General features: G+C 40.8%; 1 protein-coding gene across 2 annotated transcripts in view; it reads right to left on the reverse strand.

Annotated features, from left to right (window-relative positions):
• Positions 1–24,221, reverse strand: part of CACNA1S (calcium voltage-gated channel subunit alpha1 S) — a 243,247-nt gene that overhangs the window by 23,346 nt on the left and 195,680 nt on the right. For both annotated transcript variants that reach the window (XM_073615976.1, XM_073615975.1), the window contains 4 exons: positions 23,209–23,274; positions 22,160–22,251; positions 20,809–20,968; positions 20,590–20,717 (listed from right to left, as the gene is read on the reverse strand). In XM_073615976.1, the coding sequence (XP_073472077.1) occupies positions 20,590–20,717; positions 20,809–20,968; positions 22,160–22,251; positions 23,209–23,274 (446 nt within the window). The remainder of the gene's footprint in view (positions 1–20,589; positions 20,718–20,808; positions 20,969–22,159; positions 22,252–23,208; positions 23,275–24,221) is intronic.

Here is a 24,221-nt window from a genome sequence, read left to right on the forward strand (position 1 = left end):
CCTGCTCTGAGCTGGTGATCCTTCTGTACCCTGACTTAGTGACCCCCTCTGTAGTCTGACCTGGTTATCCTCCTGTGCTCTGCCCTGGTGACCTTTTTGTGTTCTGCCCTGGGAACCTCTCTGTACTCTGCCCTGGAAACCCCTCTGTTGTGTTACCTAGTGACCCCCCTGTGCTCTGACCTGGTGACCCCCTGTGGTGAGCCTCGGTGACCCCCTTGTAGTGTGCCCTGGTGACTCCCCTGTGCTGTGCCCTAGTGACTTCCTTGCTCTTCAGAGCCCACTATATCCAGATGCTGTCCCTGTGAGGTTGCAGCAGGCACAGGAGGATCACATGGAGGAAAAAAGAGAGTATGATTGCCATGGCAGGGTTGAGGAGGAGAACATAAAACAGGCTTCCAGGGGTGGGTTTCATCACTTACAATCCCAGTAAGTCATGGGGAGAGATAGCTCAGGACCCTGGGACTTTGGATTCCTCCTTTTCCAGTAATTTGTGGTACATGGGCTCCGTCATACTTGAAAGCCTGTGAACTGACCCTAGGATTCATGGCATTAAGGAGAGGGACCATTACTTGTTGGCAACCCTCCTTCCTTGATCCATGTTACAAGGGTAAAGTTGCAGAGCTTGTTCTGCTATCACAGAGAGACCAGAGGATGAAACACCTAGAGGATGCGCCAGTGAAGAACCTCATAACCTCCTTTCCAAAACCTGGCAGCATACATCTCATGCGCCCAGAGCTGTCTGCTGCTATCGGCAGTCGCTGCATCACATGGTGGGGTAATATATAAGGTCAAGGGGACCATCAGAAAAGTTGACTACTGGGTCACAAGGACTGATCACTGACAAAAGCTTGCTCAAGCAACTTAGCTGCTGGACTGCTGTGTCGCCGGTGAACTCTCTGAATGTACATTTAGTGCTAGGGGCCTTTGTGACAAACAAAAAGTATGTACACTATTGACTGGCTAACAATAGCCAAGCCTGTTCTTCAAATGCTAAAAAATTACATTTTCTGTGGATTCTGCTAAAAAAAAAAAAAAATTTCCTGTATAGCCCAAGCTTCTCCTTTCATTACTTCATGTCTGAAATAAATCACATATGCTTCTACCACTGCTGCCTTTGTACAGGCTGTGAAAAAGCACACTCTATTTTTTATTTCATGTTAACACTAACCAGTCTATCCTTGTTGCATTGCGGCCTAGTAAAAACACTTACATGGCATGCAACGTGTCCAATATATATTTCGGGTAGAGATGACCCCCTGCGCCATAACTCTCGAACATCGCAAAAGTTTGGACATGAATGATGGACCTCATTGAAGTCTATGGGACCCGAACAGGAAAAATCAAAAGCCCTGTTTTTAAGGCTTATATGCAAGTTTTTGGCCATAAAAAGGGTATAGGGGCCCAGATGCTGCCTTAGAGGACATGTACCAATGCAAAAACAACTTTTAAAAAGATAATTTTTAAAAGAGAAGCAATTTTAAGCATGCTTAAAGTGAAACAATAAAAATGAAAAATTCCTTTAAATATAGTACCTGGGGTGTCCCATTAGTCTGCCTGTAAAGTGGCGCATCTGTACCATGTATAGAACCTGCTGTAGCAAAACTGACATTTATAAAAGGAAAAAAAAAAAGACATTTAAATTGATTTTCCCTGTAAGCTTTCTTTATTTAGTAAACAACAGCTTGGGGCCACAATTTAGTGCACTCGGAACAAGATTAGCAATTTTTAGGATAAATTCTGGTGTCTCTTTGGCAGACATTGGATAGAAGGAACAGGTGCTGAAAAACTGGTCTTTGGGTGTTGTTGGTGTCTTCACCCCTTAACCTTTTAGAGGTAGTCTTGACGAAGGCAAGAATTGGCCTTGCTGTAAAAAATTTACATTTGATGCCCCTGTTACACAGTAGGAGGAAAAAAATTATATTTGGTGTTGTTGGTGCCCTCACTCCATAACCTTCTAGTGGTAGTCTTGATGAAAGCAAGAATTGGCCTTGCTGTAAAAAAAATTAATTTGATGCCCCTGTCAAACAGTTGCGAAAAAATTGATCTTTGAGTGTTGTTGGTGCTCTCACCCTGTAACCTTCTAGAGGTAGGCTTGATGAAAGCAAGAATTGGCCTTGATGTAAAAAATTTAATTTGATGCACTTGTCAAACAGGTGCAGAAAAAATGGTCCTTGGGTGTTAATTGTGCCCATAAAACCTATACCAAAAAATTGCTTCAAGATAAAATCAGCACCCACAAAACTAGTTAGCCTAGACAGTCTTGCAGAGATTCGCAATCCTAATAACCCTTAATCAGTGATAATGGCATAAGGGACTTGATAGCTGCTGCTAATCCAGGACTGATTCATTTTTACAACTAAATCGGTGGACAGACATGCTTTATCTGTTACAAAACTTGCGGCAGAACTGAATGCCCGTTCAGAAAGCATGCTGGATGCAGGGCAGCCCAGCAGCTAAATTGCATACTGTGCAAGTTCTGGCCAGTGGTATATTCTCATGACCCAGAAACCCAGTGGATCGCCTACTGGAAATCTCTCCATGTCTGTTTTCCCCCCTAGTTAATCTTCCACTGTTTGATACAGACACTGCCAATATGATGTTGAAGCTGACAGCCCTGGGTACCGAGGACTAAAATTTTTTTCTTAATGCATCACTGAGGCGGCCCCATTTTAACAACAGAAGCCTCAAAACTAGCTTTTCCATGAGAGCAGAGTATGGAAAGGCGTTACATAAACTCCTCTTCAGGGTGTCCTCAAGATATTTCATCCTCTGATCCCTCTGCAGGGACAGGAAGAGTTTAGAGACTTCAGAGAGTTCTCCTTGTAACGGTGGTCAAGGAGGGTTGCCAACCAACAATAATCTTTATTTTTGATGCCACAAATTCTTGGGTTCTTTCTCAGGTTTTGAAGAATAAAGGAGGCCATGCACTGCAAGTTTGCGGAGACATGAGAAGCAGAGTGCTCAAGGCCAATGAGGATTACAGTATCTGGAACTGCCTCTTCCTAGCAATGTACTACTCCCAAGGTTTCTGGGTGTTGAAAACCATCTCTTAAAGAGGAATTGTAGTCTGCTCACATAATTTGTAATAAAAAAATCTTTGCCATGCTGAGGCTTCCCTGCAACCACTTTGCATATTATTTTATATATAATGTGATTTTGTACTTGCCAAATATGCTGCAGCAATCTCCCTCCACTGAGTCTGTCTGCAACCTTTTTAACTGTGGGCAGCTGAAGCTGCTGCCTGTTCACTTTCTGGATTTACACAGACACACAGAGGCACACCTCCAGCTCTGCAGTTCTCATTGGCCCTCTTATGACTCATCCCCCTCCCTTCCTGGCAAACTCTCATGAAAGTGAGAGAGAGGGCTGTGCATGATGTCATAAGCCTAGGTTTTTTACCAGCCAAGAAACAGGAAGTGGGCTGTATAAGGTATTTACTGGCAGAAAAAAATGTTTTTCTATCCAAAGTTAAAACAAGGGCAAAGGATTTACTAGATGGAAAGATGAAATAATGACTGAAGTTCCGCTTTAAGGTTTGACGTATGTCTTCCTCTGCTTCAATGCCTTCAAAACTGTCATAATCCTCCTCCTCCCTCTCCTCTTGTGTTCTGTGGGGCCACAAGAATGGTATCTGCATAAAGCAGGCCTTGAGAGGAAAGGACTTCCTCCTCTTCCTCCCACTGCTTCCTCGAGTGCCCTGTCTATAATGCCACCCAAAGTCTGCTCCAGCAGGAACACAAGAGTGATTTTGTCACTGATGCATGCATTGTCACGGCTCACCATCCTTGTGGCCTCCTCAAATGGTGACAGTACAGTGCATGCATCTTTTATCAGCAGCCATTGGCATGGGGAAAAAAGCCAAGGTGCCCTGAGCCTGTCCTTGTGCCATACTCACACTGACGGCCCTCTGCTGCATGTGCAGCTGCTGCAGCATTGCCAAAGTTGAGTTCCACCTGGTGGGCATGTCACAAATCAGGTGGTTTACGGGCAGGAGGAATTCCCGCTGAATTTCAGCCAATCAAAAACTGGCTGTGTATGACTACCTGAAATGGCTACAGAGTCTTCTGGCATGCTTTAGAAGATCTTGCAAACCTGGGTACCTGTTTAGGAAATGCTGCACCACCAAATTGAGGACACGTGCAAGGCATGGCACATGTGTCAACTCTCCCTGTCGAAGGGCAGACAGAAGGTTAGTGCCATTATCGCACACCACCATTCCTGGCTTAAGCTTCCGTGGCATGAACCCCCTCTGGGCCTGCCCCTGCAGAGCTGAAAGAATCTCTGCTCCGGTGTGGCTCTTGTCCCCTAAACACACCCGCTGAAACGCTGCATGGCATCTTTTTGTCTGACTTGTTGAATGGCCCCTTGAACACTTAGGGAGTACTGGTGGTTCATAGGACAATCCAGCAGAGGAGGGGATGGAGGAGGAGGAGGGGGTGGAGCTGACAGATCTCGCATCATCACCACCAGCTGTAGGGAGATGTGGCGGCAAAACAAGCTTCAGTTCTGTTCTTCATCTATCTGAGCTGCAAGCAGAGTTACCCAGTGTGCTGTGAAGGAAATACACTGTCCTTGACCATGCTTGCTGGACCACGAGTCAGCAGTAAGGTGGACCTCGCGGCTGAATGCCTTGCCCAACAATGCCAAAACATTGCCTTCCACATGATGGTACAGAGCTGGAATGGCCTTACATGAAAAGAAATAGCCACTGGGAACCTGCCATTGTGGTACAACACACTGCAAATTCACAGAAAGGGGGTAGAATCCACCAGACGGAAAGGCAGGAGTTGTAAAGCCTGCAATTTCGACAAGCTGGAATTTAGACGCTGGGCATGTGGGTGGCAGGGGGTGTTTTTTTTTTTTTGTGCTGCAGCAGCTGGGGCAGAGAAATTTTCCTGCTATACTCTACAGGTGGTGGTGTGCTGCTGGCAGACGTGTTGCGAGGACCTGTGACAACCTTCGCTATACCATCATCCCTTTCAGTGGAGGCTGCTGAGAGGTCATGAGATATAGTGGGGTTACACAGGAGAGGTGAGGAGTGAGGAGGAGAATAATTTGGTCCCTAGTGTGTGACTTTCAGGTGCTCTTGCCAACGGACTGAGTGGTGGGAGGTTAAATTCCTTGTCAATTATGTGGTACCCAAATGGCTGGTGTATCTTCATGCGGCAGAGATTGCAAATGGCAATAGTGCGATCGGCTGCACATGTGCCAAAAAAGGCCCACACAGTTGAGCTCTGGGAAGCTGGCTAAGAGATAACAGCTCCACAATTGGATGGTATAGGGTGGCTGCTCTCTACTCTTCCATGATGTCCATGATGCCAGCTTTGGAGGACATCTTGCCTCATTGGGGTTGTTGCTCCCCCTCGCTTTCTCCTCTGCTCTATCTGGCACCCAAGTCGCGTCAGTTACCTCATCAGCAGCATCCCCTCCATCCTTATCATCACTGGAGCCAACTTGGCAATACACTGCGGCTGGGGGAACATGACTGCCAATTTGTTGTTTATGAGTGTTCTCCCCTCTCTGTTGGCTCATGTTAGTCCCTTTCTCTACCTCAGAACCAACATCTGAATCGAGTAATGTCTGTGCATCCTGAAGCAGCAAGTGGCTGATGCTTTGTTCAAATAATTCAGCTGACTCCTCCATGCATGATGCTAAGGCTATGGCAGTAGTAGCTGCGGACAAGGAGGCAGAATAAGCCGCTCTGGCAGCTGTGGTGGACTGCACACTAGTGCCAGCTTGAAGGGTCATAAAGGATGAGGAGGATGAGGATGGTTTAGTAAGCCAGTCCACCACCTCCTCTACATCACTACACAGAGACAAAGGTGCCCTGACACGCTACTAGCCCCCCTCATAGTGGCATGTTAACGTCTGCCTCTCCTTGTTTGCCTCCCAGACATGATGGGGGCTTATTACCCAGATTTTATAGAACTGGGAAATGTGTACTTGGATGCACTTTATTAACTGAAAAATGCCGTTTAGTGCACTTTAAATTGAGGACTGAGGCTGACAGAAAAGTAAAAACTATAAAAAATAAAAAAGGGGGAACACCACCTCGCAGTCAGAAACTGCAGCTGACAATTTAAAAAAAAGAGGGCAGGCAGGGGACAAAAAAGACACAAATGTAACGTACTGTAATGTCCTTATCCCTCCACTGGAGGCTCCGACATTTCTCCTGCAATATTCTTATCCTTCCACTGGGAGCTCTGATATCTCCACAAACTCCGTTGCAGATTGATGACGTCTCAACGACATCACCCAGCTCCTCCTCTTGTCCCTACTTAAACAGCCGACGCCATTTGCTTGACATTCGTGCTAAGAACCTGATGCCAGGTAAATATCTCCAAAAGACGACTCTCTCTATTGGGCTGGTCAGAGCCCCGACTACCATCTCTCTTTTGGGCCGGTCAGAGCCCCAACTATCATCTCTCTTTTGGGCCGGTCAGAGCCTCAACTATCATCTCTCTTTTGGGCTGGACAGAGCCCCGACTATCATCTCTCTTTTGGGCCGGTCAGAGCCTCAACTATCATCTCTCTTTTGGGCCAGTCAGAGCCCCGACTATCATCTCACTTTTGGGCCGGATAGAGCCCCATCTTCCACTTCTCTTTTGGGCTGGACAGAGCCCCTCCAACTTCCATGTGTTGGGCCGGACAGAGCCCCTTCCTCTCTAGTAGTCAGAGACTCTCCTCTGCCCTACTCACAGTCTACTTACTTTGCCCGATGAAAACCTTACCTGTTCCTTTCCACATAGGAGAACAGTACATCTCCCAAGAAGCCACTGGGTAACCCCATCTCCAGGAATCCACTCACTGCAAGTATCTTTACGTTTCCTATAAACTTTATATCTGTGTAGTACTACTAAGCTTAAGTTGCCTCTAAAGCTCCCCGTCGTGGCTGTGTATTACCACTCTAAATAAAACCAATTGTATTTCCAAACTTATCTTAGTCTTACTACCTGATAGCTGTTAAGGTTAAAGTTAACAGTTAAGAATATAGTATTCATAGACTTCTGAAGCTGTGATCCACACGATCCAACATAGTTCACTGCCTGAAGCATTACACGTACTGCTGTGCTAAATACTAAACTACACTAACACAGTACACTGACACACTATTCTCACACACTAAACTAACACTAAACTAGCACTCTGCACTCAAAAGTCACAGTAAGTGAACAGTTGAACAGTGGACACACTAACTGCTAGTAGCAAAATGAGCCCTGCTCTATCTATCTCCACTCCAACACACTACAAGAGCTGGCAATGGGAAGTTAGTTTTTATAGTGTGGGGTGGGACTATGAGTACTGAGCCATGATTGGAGAAAGTAATTATCACTTTGTCCAATCAGGGCCCTGACAGTGCTAATTGGGGACAGGTGCAAGGCTTTATCTAATTAGGGCCCTAGAATGCACTGTGAAGTGCGCAGTGCATTGTGGGGTGCTTGGCGGCTGAACATCCCGCTGAGCTACCTGCAAATTCGGATGTTTACAGAACGTTCAAACAGGTGAAGTTCCATGTAAAGAAAGGATTCCCCTAAGTGGACTTTAACGGCACTTGCAACAAAGTATAAATAGTATAAAGATATAGTGATGTATAAAAGATAAAAAAGTTTTATTTATTTGAAAACGACATATATTAAAACATTGTGTACATGAAGTTCAACTAAACAGTATTTTAGTCCTTCTTCAGGGGTGTGGAGGAAAAGAGAATTTCATCTAGGATAATCAAATTATCACAACACGTGGATATGTGTGTATTACTCCACTTGGAGTTAAATATTCAACAAATCACTTACATGGTATGTTTCGTTGATTTTTTAAAAAAGGCTTGAGAATAGAATAGCACTGGACATTATTGCTGGTAAAGTTGCTGTCTCATTGGCATCACAGTTATTACACAGAGTTGTCATTAGGTAATAGTCTCATTAAGGAGGTATGTTGTTTTACCTATTCCCGTCTTCCACGGATGCGTAAAGGCCGGAGCGGCATACTGGGGCAAAAAGAGAAATCCCTATGAGTAAAAAGAAGGAGGTTCAAACATAACTTTGGAGAGTGGAGACTCTCCAAGTGATATTACTGTAAAGAGACTTAAACTAAAGTTACAATTTCTCAATATAGAGTATGTAACAAGGAATTTTGCTACCACGTCGTACGTAGATATCATATATCTACTACAGGTTGAAACATGTATGCTGCAACTTAATTATGAGTAAACTCAATATTTGAGAATAAGAGTAATGTAGAAGAATATAGATAAAAATAGTATTGTAAGAATATAGGTGAAAAAATGACCATAAGGAAAATGTTATGTTATGGAAAAAAGCAAATAAAATAAAATTAGTTTTGCTGAACTAAAATTTGTATGATGGTGTATTGATAAAAATGGAAATAAAAATATGCAATAACAGTATTCTTGCTGTAAGTACTGAATAAAGTTCCTTATATTATTTCTATAGTCTTGTATATTTATATAGCCCAATGGCTATTTTTATTGAGTAAAAATAATAGTTTGTTTGTATAGAAAGACAAGGATAATCAATATGAATGGATCTTGTTATGACATAATTGTAACATTTAAATATACATATACTATTGGAGCCATTGACTGGTACCTATGAATAATAGCATTGTATTTAAAGAAAACTGTTTCTATGAGCATAAATATGAGTATGGATAATTTTCAAGATGTCTTACAGGGTTAACAGCTGTGATAATCAGTATAGACAAGGTATTTTAGCAGCAAACATGGTGATATATTAATTAAAGTAAGAATGGTGTAAGTCCTTTAAGGAGGAGAATCTAAAAAGAGACTGTGTGGTACAAACATATGTGCTAATTTTAAGAAGTATGTAAAATTTCCAAAATTACCTTTACATCAGGTTAATCAAAGAGCCAGTCACGCATCCCAGCATCCAGCAAGTGCAGTGCTCGAGCTGGGAATGAGTGAATCTGGCCTTTTTGTGTATTGTGAGCTCCGAATCAGCTGGTGCTGATAATTGCGCTCAGCTGATTAAGGGAGCTCATTGTCAGGGACGCCTCCGAACCACCCCCTGGGCCGTAAGTGCGCGGCGCCACCCCTACCGCGCACGCGTCAGCGTGACCACGTTGGAGCGATGTCACACACACCTGGCCCACCGACATGATATGCCAACCCGGCGGACTGCGCATGTCCGCCGGGGTAGTAAGATGGAGGTCATGGGAGGAGATGTAGGATCGCCCAACTGACCTCCCACAGTGCCGCCCAGGTAATACATCTGGGCGGCTTTCCGTGCCGAGCAGCCCCTCCGGTCCCCCGCATCCACAGAAGACCTGGGGAAACATAAAAAAGGAAATAGTTTTAATTATAAAAGGGCATGTTATAATCCTTAGATATGCAGGGAAGATAATAGTTACAAAAAGACATTATGTGGCCAAAATAGGGACAGCAACATTAATGAAAAAACAAAAAAATATATATGTATAGACAGGAAATCACATAATTAGAATAAGAGCCCTTGCACACTGGGGCGGTTTGCAGGCGCTATTGCGCTAATAATAGCGCCTGCAAACCGCCCCGAAAGTGCCGCTGCATGTATTCCTGTGTGAAAGCCCCGAGGGCTTGCACACTGGAGCGATGCGCTGGCAGGACGGTAATAAAAGTCCTGCTAGCAGCATCTTCGGAGCGGTGAAGGAGCGGTGTGTATACCGCTCCTTTACCGCTCCTGCCCATTGAAATCAATGGGATGGCGCGGCTATACCGCCGGCAATGCGCCTCTGCAGAGGCGCTTTGCGGTGGTTTTTAACCCTTTCTCGGCCGCTAGCGGGGGGGTAAAACCCCCCCGCTAGCGGCCGCATACCGACGGTAAAACGCCTCTATTAATAGCGGCGTTTTACCGCCGACGCCGCCCCCGCCCCAGTGTGCAAGGGCTCTAAGTGACTGGTAAACTATAAACAGAGCTAATGACATCTAAGCAGATAAGCATGGTTAGTGGCACCCGGACCAATATAGTGATAGGAAGTCAGAGAGTGAACAAAGAGATAACAGGCCGGCATGACCACAAAATATACATTTTCTAATCGGCTAAATAGCAAAGATAGGACACAAATTAATTATATAGGTGTAGACTAAGTATTGTACATAACAATATAGAATATAGACATATGGCATACATTGACGTAAAGGGCAAAATGAGGACACATCCACAAAATCGTAATCATATTCGAATTCAAAAATATTTGTCCACGATCATATAAGTCCTCAAAGTGTATGATAACTTAATTAAATGCTATTTTAAAGTCAAGTAGACATATATAATATTACAACAATTGAGACATTGAGCACAGAATATTGCCCTAAAATATAGGGCAAATATATTATATATTGCACAGAGATTTGTTTTAGAGATATGTACACCGACTACATGTGACCAAAAAGTCCCGTGTCTTCAAAATAAATTTCTGGAAATAAGACTGTAGAGCAAGGGTCTCAAACTGGTGGCCCTCCAGCTGTTGCGAAACTACAAGTCCCATGAGGCATTGCAAGGCTGACAGTTACAAGCATGACTCCCACAGGCAGAGGCATGATGGGACTTGTAGTTTCGCAACAGCTGGAGGGCCAGCAGTTTGAGACCCCTGCTGTAGAGGATGTATATGTCGTGAACAGGGTAACAAAAGTTTCAGACATATATAAATCATGTACAATATTTTACCAATCCATTCATATAAAGATATATTAATATTGTACAATTGGAGAGACAGATCTCCTTATTGATAGAGAACAGAAGTAGTAAGGAAAATATAGATGTTAAAAGTAATCAAATACTGGTTAGGGGCTGTTTATTTCTCCATCCCACCCGAGCAAAAATCTTCGAGGAATGGTTTGAAACAAACCGCCTCATTTAGGCCTGGAGGTGAAGTAGCCTTTAGTAAATAAATCCACCTCAGTTCCCTTTGGAGGAGGATTTTGTTCCAGTCGCCCCCCCTGGGGCTTGGGTGTATCCGATCTAATATTAGGATTTTATTCCTAGGAAAGTTCCCTCCATGTACTATTGAAAGGAGGGAGGTGTCATCCCAGTAGGCACTGTATATTTTTCTAGAGGTAAGCCCCCATCCCAATTTTTGCCAAACCTAAGCACCCCCTGAAGGAGTGCGATTCCTCTAGCGGGACTTTTTTCACGGGGTTACCTCTAATAAAGTAGAAAGTAGTAGAAGTTTATAGTTTTTGTATAAAAGTATTGTAGTTTATTAATTTAGCATCTAAAAATCATTACACATGACCTAACCATATATACAATAAAATGGATGCATGTAAATGGGAAAAAGTAATTCTACAAATAAATGACCAAATGCAATGATACAGGTAGTAAAAAACCAATGATCATAGAACCCGACGTTTCGAGGTAAGCAAAAGGGGTTGACCTCTTCTTCAGGGGTAACGACAATTGGTCAAAATGGATATTTCATCCCTTAAGATTCATATAAACACTCCCAGGGACATTATCAGCATCCAATGCGAATCAAGAATTTGCCGCCCGTCAAGGCCACACAGGGATCACAGAACCGAGGCTCAAGAAGATAGGGAAGATACCAGGTGAATCACAGGAAAAAGAACCAGGGTGGACTGAGGTTGCTTCACAAAGGATATCCCCAATATAAGAACAGACACAGTCCTCCCCTCACTGCGAAGGCTTGAGACAGCCTGTTTGATGGAGTTAGAGGGTGGGGGTTACCATCCTGCTAAAAACTGAGGATAAAAGGAACCAGATCATGGGTCCCAATTTCAGCAGCAGGAAGTATTTGAATAATACCCCAGAATCAAAATGGGCAGGAGTCCAAGGAAATATGCAGGTTCCCTGGTTGGGTGTGAGTACGCATAAGTCTGCCCGTCTCAGCTTCCTCCAAGCACGTCTGTGTGGTGTCAGTAGCAGCAGGGTGCATGTACTATTGAGACATGGCGACCCAGGGGGAGGTCAGGATCACAGGTTTGCATAGAAAGTATATGTCTGTAAGCTCTTCTCCAGAATTCTAACTTCGTTTTTCCTATATAGAAGCAACTGCAGCTACACTGGAGCAGGTAAACTACTCCAGTGGTTCTGCAGTTGGCGAAGTGTTTAGGATAGAATTTTTTCCCATTGGGAAGAGTAGGGTTTTTTTTTGTTAGCATATACTTACAGTAGTAGCAAGAGCCACAGACAAAAGTGCCCTTATATTTGCAGTGTGTTCTCATTGATTCACTTTTATACTCACTACTAGTGATTTTATCACTAATGGAAGTGGCTCTTCTAAATGTGAATTGAGGTTTGTCTGGCACAAAGTGACCCAAAGATGGTTCAAGGGTCAACATGTGCCAGTACTTTTCAATAATTTGTTTAACTTGGCGGTGTTGTTGGTTAAATGTGAATATAATTCGTAATGGATTTGTATCTTTATGCCTGGTGGTTTGGAAGAGAGTATTTCTGGGTTTTTTCATTACTTTTCTGAAGGATTTTTTTAGCGAGGTATGAGTTTAACCTCGTGCTAGTAGTCTGTCTCGTAGATTATCTGCTTCTCTTCTAAATGTATCATCGTCTGTGCAGTTGCGCTTAATTCTCAAATATTGAGAATATGGTATGGTATTCTCATCAGAGAGAAACATACTCAATTCCACACGAACGGGGATTAGCAGCTATCAAACATATCTTCCAACAAAATACGGTCACCGATCCTACATACAAGGAGTTCATTATTGCACTGCTCGAGTACATCCTTACCCACAACGTCTTCACTTTCAACAACTCCCACTACCTCCAGGTGCAGGGGGTTGCGATGGGGACATGTTGTGTCCCATTATATGCCAACCTGTACCTGGGGGAGTGGGAGAAGATGTTTCTCTCTGATGAGAATCTTACTCAGTATACCAACCATATTATGGGATGGTATCGTTATATAGATGACATTTTGGTCATCTGGGATGGTCCCATCGATGTACTCGAGCAGTGCCTACTGAGAATGAACAAAAACGAGTTTAATTTAACTTTCACGATGTCCTTTGACAAGAACCAGATAACCTTTTTAGACATAGAGATATACAAAGGTGAACATGGCAAATTATGTAGCAAGCTCTTCAGAAAAACCACTGCAGGTAACACGATACTACATGCCACCAGCTTCCATCCACAACCTCTCATTAATTCCATACCATATTCTCAATATTTGAGAATTAAGCGCAACTGCACAGACGATGATACATTTAGAAGAGAAACAGATAATCTACGAGACAGACTACTAGCACGAGGTTACACTCATACCTCGCTAAAAAAATCCTTCAGAAAAGTAATGAAAAAACCCAGAAATACTCTCTTCCAAACGACCAGGCATAAAGATACAAATCCATTACGAATTATATTCACATTTAACCAACAACACCGCCAAGTTAAACAAATTATTGAAAAGTACTGGCACATGTTGACCCTCGATCCATCTTTGGGTCACTTTGTGCCAGACAAACCTCAATTCACACTTAGAAGAGCCACTTCCATTAGTGATAAAATCACTAGTAGTGAGTATAAAAGTGAATCAATGAGAACACACTGCAAATATAAGGGCACTTTTGTCTGTGGCTCTTGCCACTACTGCAAGTATATGCCAACACAAAAAAACCCTACTCTTCCCAATGGGAAAAAATTCTATCCTAAACACTTCGCCAACTGCAGAACCACTGGAGTAGTTTACCTGCTCCAGTGTAGCTGCAGTTGCTTCTATGTAGGAAAAACGAAGTTAGAATTCTGGAGAAGAGCTTACAGACATATACTTTCTATGCAAACCTATGATCCTGACCTCCCCCTGGGTCGCCATGTCTCAATAATACATGGAGGGAACTTTCCTAGGATTAAATTCCTAATATTAGATCGGATACACCCAAGCCCCAGGGGGGGCGACTGGAACAAAATCCTCCTCCAAAAGGAACTGAGGTGGATTTATTTACTAAAGGCTACTTCACCTCCAGGCCTAAATGAGGCGGTTTGTTTCAAACCATTCCTCGAAGGTTTTTGCTCGGGTGGGATGGAAAAATAAACAGCCCCTAACCAGTATTTGATTACTTTTAACATCTATATTTTCCTTACTACTTCTGTTCTCTTTCAATAAGGAGATCCGTCTCTCCAATTGTACAATATTAATATATCTTTATATGAATGGATTGGTAAAATATTGTACATGATTTATATATGTCTGAAACTTTTGTTACCCTGTTCACGACATATACGTCCTCTACAGTCTTATTTCCAGAAATTTATTTTGAAGACACGGGACTTTTTGGTCACATGTGGTCGGTGTACATATCTCTAAAACAAATCTCTGTGCAATATATATTTGCCCTATATTTTAGGGCAATATTCTGTGCTCAATGTCTCAATTGTTGTAATATTATATGTCTACTTGACTTTAAAATAGCATTTAATTAAGTTATCATACACTTTGAGGACTTATATGATCGTGGACAAATATTTTTGAATTCGAATATGATTACGATTTTGTGGATGTGTCCTCATTTTGCCCTTTACATCAATGTATGCCATATGTCTATATTCTATATTGTTATGTACAATACTTAGTCTACACCTATATAATTAATTTGTGTCGTATCTTTGCTATTTAGCCAATTAGAAAATGTATATTTTGTGGTCATGCCGGCCTGTTATCTCTTTGTTCACTCTCTGACTTCCTATCACTATATTGGTCCGGGTGCCACTAACCATGCTTATCTGCTTAGATGTCATTAGCTCTGTTTATAGGTTACCAGTCACTTACTCTAATTATGTGATTTCATGTCTATACATATATATTTTTTTGTTTTTTCATTAATGTTGCTGTCCCTATTTTGGCCACATAATGTCTTTTTGTAACTATTATCTAATATTATGCTTCCCTGCATATCTAAGGATTATAACATGCCCTTTTATAATTAAAACTATTTCCTTTTTTATGTTTCCCCAGGTCTTCTGTGGATGCGGGGGACCGGAGCGGCTGCCCGGCACAGAAAGCCACCCAGATGTATTACCTGGGCGGCACTGTGGGAGGTCAGCTGGGCGATCCTACATCTCCTCCCACGACCTCCATCTTGCTACCCCGGTGGACATGCGCAGTCCGCCGGGTTGGCATATCGTGTCGGTGGGCCGGGTGTGCGTGACGCCGCTCCAACGTGATCATGCTGATGCGTGCGCGGTAGGGGCGGCGCCGCGCACTCACGGCCCGGGGGGTGGTTCGGAGGCGTCCCTGACAACGAGCTCCCTTAATTAGCTGAGCGCAATTATCAGCGCCAGCTGATTCGGAGCTCACAATACACAAAAAGGCCAGATTCACTCATTCCCAGCTCGAGCACTGCACTTGCTGGATGCTGGGATGCGTGACTGGCTCTTTGATTAACCTGATGTAAAGGTAATTTTGGAAATTTTACATACTTCTTAAAATTAGCTCATATGTTTGTACCACACAGTCTCTTTTTAGATTCTCCTCCTTAAAGGACTTACACCATTCTTACTTTATTTAATATATCACCATGTTTGCTGCTAAAATACCTTGTCTATACTGATTATCACAGCTGTTAACCCTGTAAGACATCTTGAAAATTATCCATACTCATCATATCTATGCTCATAGAAACAGTTTTCTTTAAATACAATGCTATTATTCATAGGCACCAGTCAATGGCTCCAATAGTATATGTATATTTAAATGTTACAATTATGTCATAACAAGATCCATTCATATTGATTATCCTTGTCTTTCAATACAAACAAACTATTATTTTTACTCAATAAAAATAGCCATTGGGCTATATAAATATACAAGACTATAGAAATAATATAAGGAACTTTATTCAGTACTTACAGCAAGAATACTGTTATTGCATATTTTTATTTCCATTTTTATCAATACACCATCATACAAATTTTAGTTCAGCAAAACTAATTTTATTTTGTTTGCTTTTTTCCATAACATAACATTTTCCTTATGGTCATTTTTTCACCTATATTCTTACAATACTATTTTTATCTATATTCTTCTACATTACTCTTATTCTCAATTATTGAGTTTACTCATAATTAAGTTGCAGCATACATGTTTCAACCTGTAGTAGATATATGATATCTACGTACGACGTGGTAGCAAAATTCCTTGTTACATACTCTATATTGAGAAATTGTAACTTTAGTTTAAGTCTCTTTACAGTAATATCAGTTGGAGAGTCTCCACTCTCCAAAGTTATGTTTGAACCTCCTTCTTTTTAACTAATAGGGATTACTCTTTTTGCCCCAGTATGTCACTCCGGCCTTTACGCATCCGTGGAAGACGGGAATAGGTAAAACAACATACCTGCTTAATGAGACTATTACCTAATGACAACTCTGTGTAATAACTGTGATGCCAATGAGACAGCAACTTTACCAGCAATAATGTCCAGTGCTATTCTATTCTCAAGCCTTTTTTAAACAAATCAACGAAACATACCATGTAAGAGATTTGTTGATTATTTAACTCCAAGTGGAGTAATACACACATATCCACGTGTTGTGATAATTGATCTATGACTTTATATTTTGATTATCCTAGATGAAATTCTCTTTTCCTCCACACCCCTGAAGAAGGACTAAAATACTGTATATCCCAAAACGCCTTGGGTGTGAAAAGAGTGTTTGTAAACAATTCATCATTGGGTGACTACGTTGATTCTATGTATTATATAGATGTTTAGTTGAACTTCATGTACACAATGTTTTAATATATGTCGTTTTCAAATAAATAAAACTTTTAATGTTTGGTGAACATTGATTGAACTGAACTCAGGCTGATCTCCTAAACAGATACAGGATGAGAAATGGACTACACTAATTAATATTTTAATTGAAATGCATAACTGTGGTTCTTCTATTACATTGTTGAAAACCCAGGTTTATGAAGGGAATAAATATCCTTTATTAGACATGATTTGAAAAAAGTCCTGGAATGGATTTTTGCTTTGGAAGGTAGAATAATGCCCTGTACACATGATAGGATTTTCCGATGGAAAATGTGTGATAGGACCTTTTTGTCGGAAATTCCGACCGTGTGTAGGCTCCATCACACATTTTCCATAGGAATTTCCAACACACAAAGTTTGAGAGCTTGCTATAAAATTCCAATCGTGTGTACACAAATCCGACACACAAAGTGCCACGCATTCTCAGAATAAATTAAGAAACAAAAGCTATTGGCTACTGCCCTGTTTATAGTCCCGATGTACGTGTTTTGCGTCACCACGTTCAGAGAACGATCGGATTTTCCGACAACTTTGTGTGACCGTGTGTATGCAAGACAAGTTCGAGCCAACATCCATCAGAAAAAATCCATGGATTTTGTTGTTGGAATGCCCGATCAATGTCCGACCGTGTGTACAGGGTATAAGTGATATGGAGGATGTGGATCATTCATTTGTGGACCAAATTAAATGCAAAAACTGTTAAATTGGATGATCAAAATCAGCTGCATAGAGATATCAGAATAGTAAGATTTCCCAAAAGAACTGAATATAATGTGGTATATTGAGAAATTTCTTTTCTCGGTGTAGCACTACCCCCATAGGAGTTGCTGATGTCAGTGTTCCCTACTGCTACACCGCCAGCCACGCAGCATTTCTTTCTTGCTTTAGACACAGAAATTAGTCCTTTGGCTTGTTTTTTGTTGTTTTATTAGGGGATGATAACTCTGGAATGGGGTAAGGTTTTATGGGATGCCCAACTTGCAAATGTCCATTAAACAGAACCAGGGACAACTTCCTCCCTATTTACAGATTCCTCTTCTTCCTTCCTTCTGCACAAACTTGGTTCCCTCTTTGTACAACTTCTGCTGGATCACTCCTGGGGGAAATGACAGTATCTTATTAGCTCAGCAACAGCCCATTACAGGCTAGGAATTTGCAGTCCCTTAGTGAAATAGCACATGTGGAGTGAACAGCATCTCTCATCACCTTCTGCCTCTCTGTAGACACTGATCCCAGTTCTACTGCTTGCAGAAATGGCTGCCACCAGCCCACTCGGGTGCTTTTTCTTCCCAGTCCTCCTGACCATCATACACATGGAAACCCCCCAGGGAAAGGTTGGATGAAGACTAGGCACACTGCTGTCTTCAAGAGAGACCTGGCAGACTCTAACCTTGTCTGTCCCTGCACCATGCTGATCTACTCATTGTCTCTGCTTGCTGTCTTTGCTACCTCTCTGGTTACGGTCCCCCAAAAGCCTCCTGTGGTGGGATCCTTCCAGGCCAGCCTCCTGAGCTCCAGCCCAAAGTAAAACCCCTCTCTGGCAGGGGTCCCTCAAGGGCCACCGACAGACTCCCTCAGCACTGCTTCTCTATCTTCCACCCGACTCCCCCTCTGGCATGACTCATATCTATTTAAAGGCTCCTTAGTTCCCTGCCAGGCCCCCAACATGGGGATTGGCTAAGGGGGCCCCTAAATATTCAAGGAAACCCCTCCTAGCTTCTGGCCACTATCTTATAGAACATACTAGATACAGAGGGAGGCACCAGAGAACTCCCAGGATGAGTCATCCAGCCCTGGCCTCTAATAACCCTGACCCAGGTTTAGTGACTTAGGTATTTCCCTGGGCCAGACTATAGTTTACCTGCTCAAAATTCTTGTAGCACACACTAGAGGGTGCTACATTTGTGTTTAGAAAATATGTATTTTCCTCAGTTTTTGCAGTAAAGAGAGCTTATCTTGTTCATTCTAGCCAGATTAATTGCTAGGACAGACGTACTATCTGGCTTTGAGAAAATTACAATAAATAGTGCAAAGATAGAATTATATCCAGATTTTTCTGCAGAGGTGCGGGGCTAAATTCCAGGAAATAAAAAAATGTTCCCCTAAGCGTTGTATGCCACATTCTTATATGGAGAGGGAAAAAAAACCTAGATTAATTATAGAAACATTGCAGCACCCAACTGATGAGGGTGGTTTACTTTCCCAAGTCCATGAATATATTATATAGCCACACAGATGCAACAATTTTCGGGCTGAGTTAAGGGAGTCCATCTTCTATATAAGTTAATGAGTGCATGCATGGGAGTGGTAGATATGCTAAAAGTGTTACAGAAGTAGAAAATAGAGGAGCTCCTGATTTCCAATTACTGAATAAACATTTGGAGATTATCCTAAGTAAAAGCTTATCCAAAGAGGTTTACTTTGTTTACACCTATTTGGTTCAAAATATTTTTACGAAAGTGGGAAAGATGGAGGAATTTGCCCTCTGAAAAAAATTGTGTATTTTAAAATTTGATTATCTGTATTGTAATGATTCTCTAAGATTTTTTCAACAGTTACAGGAAGAGTTTTGTATACTTAAATAAAGCTTTTATCAGTATTTACAATTGCAGTGGGCTACCAGGACAAGGTAACATCTAAGAGATATTATAAGATTCTAGTAATGTTTGTGGTGTTGTCTAATCCTACAAAGGGTGTTATTTCCTCAGTATACAACATATTAATCCATAAATAATCAGGAGCATTTGGAGAGTCCAGAAAATCAAGTTAATTGGAGACAGAGTCTTAAGCCATACGTGGATTGAAATTTGTCCAGTTCAGCAGGGACCAGCTGAATTTCGATCCATGTATGGGCAGGCTGGTTGTCCAGAAGTCAATCCACTCATCGACTTCTGTACAACCAGCCAAACAAAAGAACTCTAGCTCCAGGTGAGACAGGAAGCCTAATGATATCACAGGTGCACGCCTTGGCTCGCCTCCGCATACGATCAACACTGAAGAAATGGCTGCACTCCAAGATCTATCAAAATTCTTATTTAATGAACAAACATCCCAAGTGTTACAAACAGTTCAAATAGTAGTGACCATTTGAACTGTTTGTAACACTTGGGATGTTCATTCATTAAATAAGAATTTTGATGGATCTTGGAGTGCAGCCATTTCTTCAGTGTTGTACAACCAGCCAGCCTGTTAGAAAATTTCTGTACGATCAGTGCTGCCAACTATAGCTGGCAACGCTGATCTGTGTATTCTGACGGCAGGAAAGTCTCCCTGCTGTCAGAACACAATAGCTTAGTGGGTGTGATTCCCCCATTCACCTCAAATGTGTGGCTGGGGGAGTCTGGTTGTTTTTTTTTTCCCTTACACCAGCTGGTACAACAGAAAAAATGACTAATTTAAGGGCTGCCTTAAAGAGTATTGTTTCTTGCTAGAAAGTTAATTGTAGTGGGCGAATGGATATGAGCAGTCAATTTGAAATGAGAGCAGTTGACTTTTCAGCATAAAGTCATTTTACATAAATTTCAAAAGATTTCATCAGAATAGCTTTAGGTATTCAGTTTGTTACTGAATTGGTAATAATATGAAAGACTAAACAAGTCCAGGAATCTTGGAGTAATATTTTCTATAGGACCAGTGGAATAGCATAGATTAGAACGTGTAAAGTTTTAAATACTGTATATGTTGAATTACATTTTTTTTTATGTGGTTTGTTTTGTATAGAGGTGTTTTTCTATAGTAAATGTGTATGTTATAAAGAAAAGTTCTCAATAAATAAAACATGGATTAAAACAACATGCATATTGCCCTATTAAGTATAGCTTGTTTACTATACATACTTTGCTTCAGGGTCATACTCGGCCCAAATCCTTTTAAATTCATCAAGATGATGTGGACCCAGAATCGACCAATCTCTGGTCAGGTAGTCAAAGTTATCCATGATAACAGCAACAAAGAGATTGATAATCTGTAAAATTGAATTGAAAATGGAATTACTTGAGTACTTATCTCAAAAAGAGCACTTTACTGTTAAAGAACTTGCAGATACTAAATCTTACCAGGAAAGCACACAACATATAGAAACTGATGAAGTAAAAGTATGCAAAACTTGTTCCACATGTGTATTCCTCGCCTGGCTGAAAATCTGACATTGGGTCACAAAGTTTTCCATAGGAGCAAGCCAACAGTATCTCTTGCCAGGCCTCTCCGGTGGCGCATCTATAAAAATATTATGAAAGATAGAAGTGATCTGTTTTATCATATATTGGCATGATTCACTAATGTTTGCAAAGTTAGGTATTCCATGGTATTTATCTCATGATTCTTGAATATTTATATTTATTTTTTATATATAATTAGCTTTAAAAATATTTATACTGCATACTAATTTACAATTCATTTTTGAAGAGTACCATGGTTAAAACCACTTATAATAATAAGCAGTATTTGATGCATTGTTCACAGTGCTGATGCTTTCTTGTTACAGGATAGACACTGTACCCTTACTTGGGTGAAGGTAGATGAACATAAACCTCTACTCCATACTGGCACCCCCAACCAGCATCTGCTAACATCAGAACTGTTGAAATTACTGACTCAGTCCTAAAAGATTTTCTTGGTGGTATCAGCTGTGTGGGAGACCACAAAAACATTTAATAGAGGTGGCTTTTTTATCAATATAACATTTTTTAAAGGAGAGTGAGATACTAGCTTATTACTTGTGTTTATCAGATGAAAAGTTCTCATTATTTCAAAACCTAAATATAGCTTTTTATAACAGTATTAAAAAGTGTTTGGAATTAGAAGGAGGAATTAAGACATCTTATGATAATGCTCAATATGCAAGGGATGTAGCTTGATGAACCATGTTTATTATATTCTCCATAAACTATGGTAGTCACCGTTTTTCAAGTTCCAAATCTGGATATAACTAAACTTAAACATGATTTAGTTATTAGTTAGTTATACAGTAAATATTTTTCAGTTTAAACGGACCATTTCTTCAAGCTATTTTGTACAGTAATATTCAATCAAATGAATGGACTGCCAACACACCAGAATAAACTAAAAAAATCAGACATGCACCATTTTTTCTGATGCAGCACAGCACAACATATAGCAGTATATTGGAGATGCATTGCTTTAACGCATTGAGCGCAATTGACAATGAATAGCACCAAAACGCATGATAACGCATTGTGGTAATGCACACATTAACACACGCATTCCAATAACACACCACACTAGAGAGGTTAGAATAGGCCCTTAGCATATAAAACAAAAGTATGCTTGTCAGTGGATTCATCCTATTCTGTATGTCAACACATACAGTATTTCATTACGTAAAATGAACCATCTGACCATTTCATTCTCATTTATATCATTGCTGAAAACAAATAAAATTATTACCTAAAAAGTAACAACACAGCCTGGGGGAAGGTCTGGAAATTGCTGTTCCGATTTATATGCGTTCCATCAACCAGTGCAATTTTACCAAATACCTAAATTGGAATAAAACACAAAGCATTGAATATTACTTATTAATGACTTAACACGCCTTTACAAAACTGGTAATAGAAACACTTTTCATACTACAAGTATGTTTTATAACCTGGCATTTGAAATGAAGGTGAAGTAAGTAATTTTCAGACACTGCTTTTTATAGTCTCACAGAAACAATCATCTCTGCTGATAACTCTGGCTAATATCTTATGTGTTTTTTGGGTTCCTGCACTTTCTCACTTGCTAAATGAAAGCCACTGAACTAATAATGCTGGATTGCTAATTTTGAACCATAAGCACAAGATAAGTTAACAAAAGCCAGAACTCCCCTTCACAATCCATGCCATGGTGACCGAAGGTAACCGCATGTCCAAAAGACGTTCTAAATACCTCTTTGTTAGTAACTTCAGGATACAGGATACAATACCAGCTGACACCATTTTTGGTAATGTTGCCTATATGCTGAGGGAAAGCAAGTTTGAGGACTCACTTTTTACAGGTGCGAGCAGTAATACCAAATCATACGGTACATAGCTCCCAACTGTCCCCGATCTAGAGGGACTGTCCCTCTTTAGACCCAAATCCCTCTGTCTCTTTCCTCCTCAGTTTTTTCCTCCTTTTGGTCTGATTATTAAAATGGTATTATTTACTTCCAAAAAGTAGCATAGTACACTAATCCTTTAATCCAACCTCTAAATTATACTTTATGCTATTTTGATATGTTTGAGTGGTACAAAAAAAGTACTAGCAAATTTATCTAACCATTTTTTGCATATTAATTTTTCATAGTTCTTGTGACTAAAAGGCATGATAGGGGTGTGTCCTTTGCCTACATACATTTGTTCACAAGGTGTTTAATGTATGGAGGAATGTCTACTTATTGCATGCCATGTAAAAAACAAAACAAAACAAAAAAAAAACTACTTTAAAAGAACAATTAGTTAGTAAGTGATTACCTGCATCCCAATGACGGCATAGATGAAAAACAGCATTACAATGAGTAGGGCTACATATGGAAGTGCCTGAGGAAAAATTCAAAAAGAATGGGCATCTCATTTTAAGAGTAGTAAACCATTAAAGATTGACATGAACAATGTATAGTGGTTGGATAATGCATGCCAAAAGACATACCTTAAAATGACTGTCATAGCATCATTTGAGTCAATTGATTCAGCAGATATATTTAACCCTCGGTCTACCAGGAAGGTCCAATGGACCCTGTAGGTAGTTTGTGTTGTGTTTTTTTAATGAATTTATTATTGTTATTTGATGAGAACTTTTTGACTTTTTTACTGCTAATTAGACAGTTATAAATCTGAAAGCATGAATTTTTTGTATTTACACTTATTCTGTTAATTCAAATTATAACACTGTACACTGGCAGGGTCCATCGGATCCATGTTGCTCTTCAATGGTTTCTCTGTTATGACTCATCAAGTCACATGAGTACTGTACTGCACTCTATGAGCTATTTTCAGTCTGCAAGTTAGGACATGTTTCTGCATGTTAAGACTTGCTTTCTTAGCTTTTGAAGATTTGTGGTCGTTGCCCTTTCAAACAATATATTCCATCAAAGCCAGGGAAATATGGCATAATAATATGGGCAATATGCAACAGCAGAACTTCCTATGCATACGATATGCAGGTGTACATCGGGAAATGTCAAGACCAAGGAAGGGAAGGGGGAGCGAGTGGTAATGAATTTGGCTCAAGGAATATTACATTCTGGAAGAAACATCACTTGTGATGACTTCTTCACGAGCCTGCAGTTAGCTAAAAAATTGCTGGAGAAGAAAATCATAGTTGTTGGAACAATTCATAAAAACAAAAAAGAACTGCTTCAAGAATTTGTGACCACAAAAAAAGAACTGTTTACTCTACTCTGTTTGGTTTCAGAAAGACATGATGATTGCATCATATTATCCCAAGAAAAACAAAGTTGTTACCCTCTTGAGCTCTATGTATTCCC

This window comes from Aquarana catesbeiana, linkage group LG02, assembly GCF_042186555.1.
Source record: "Aquarana catesbeiana isolate 2022-GZ linkage group LG02, ASM4218655v1, whole genome shotgun sequence".
NCBI lineage: Eukaryota > Metazoa > Chordata > Amphibia > Anura > Ranidae > Aquarana > Aquarana catesbeiana.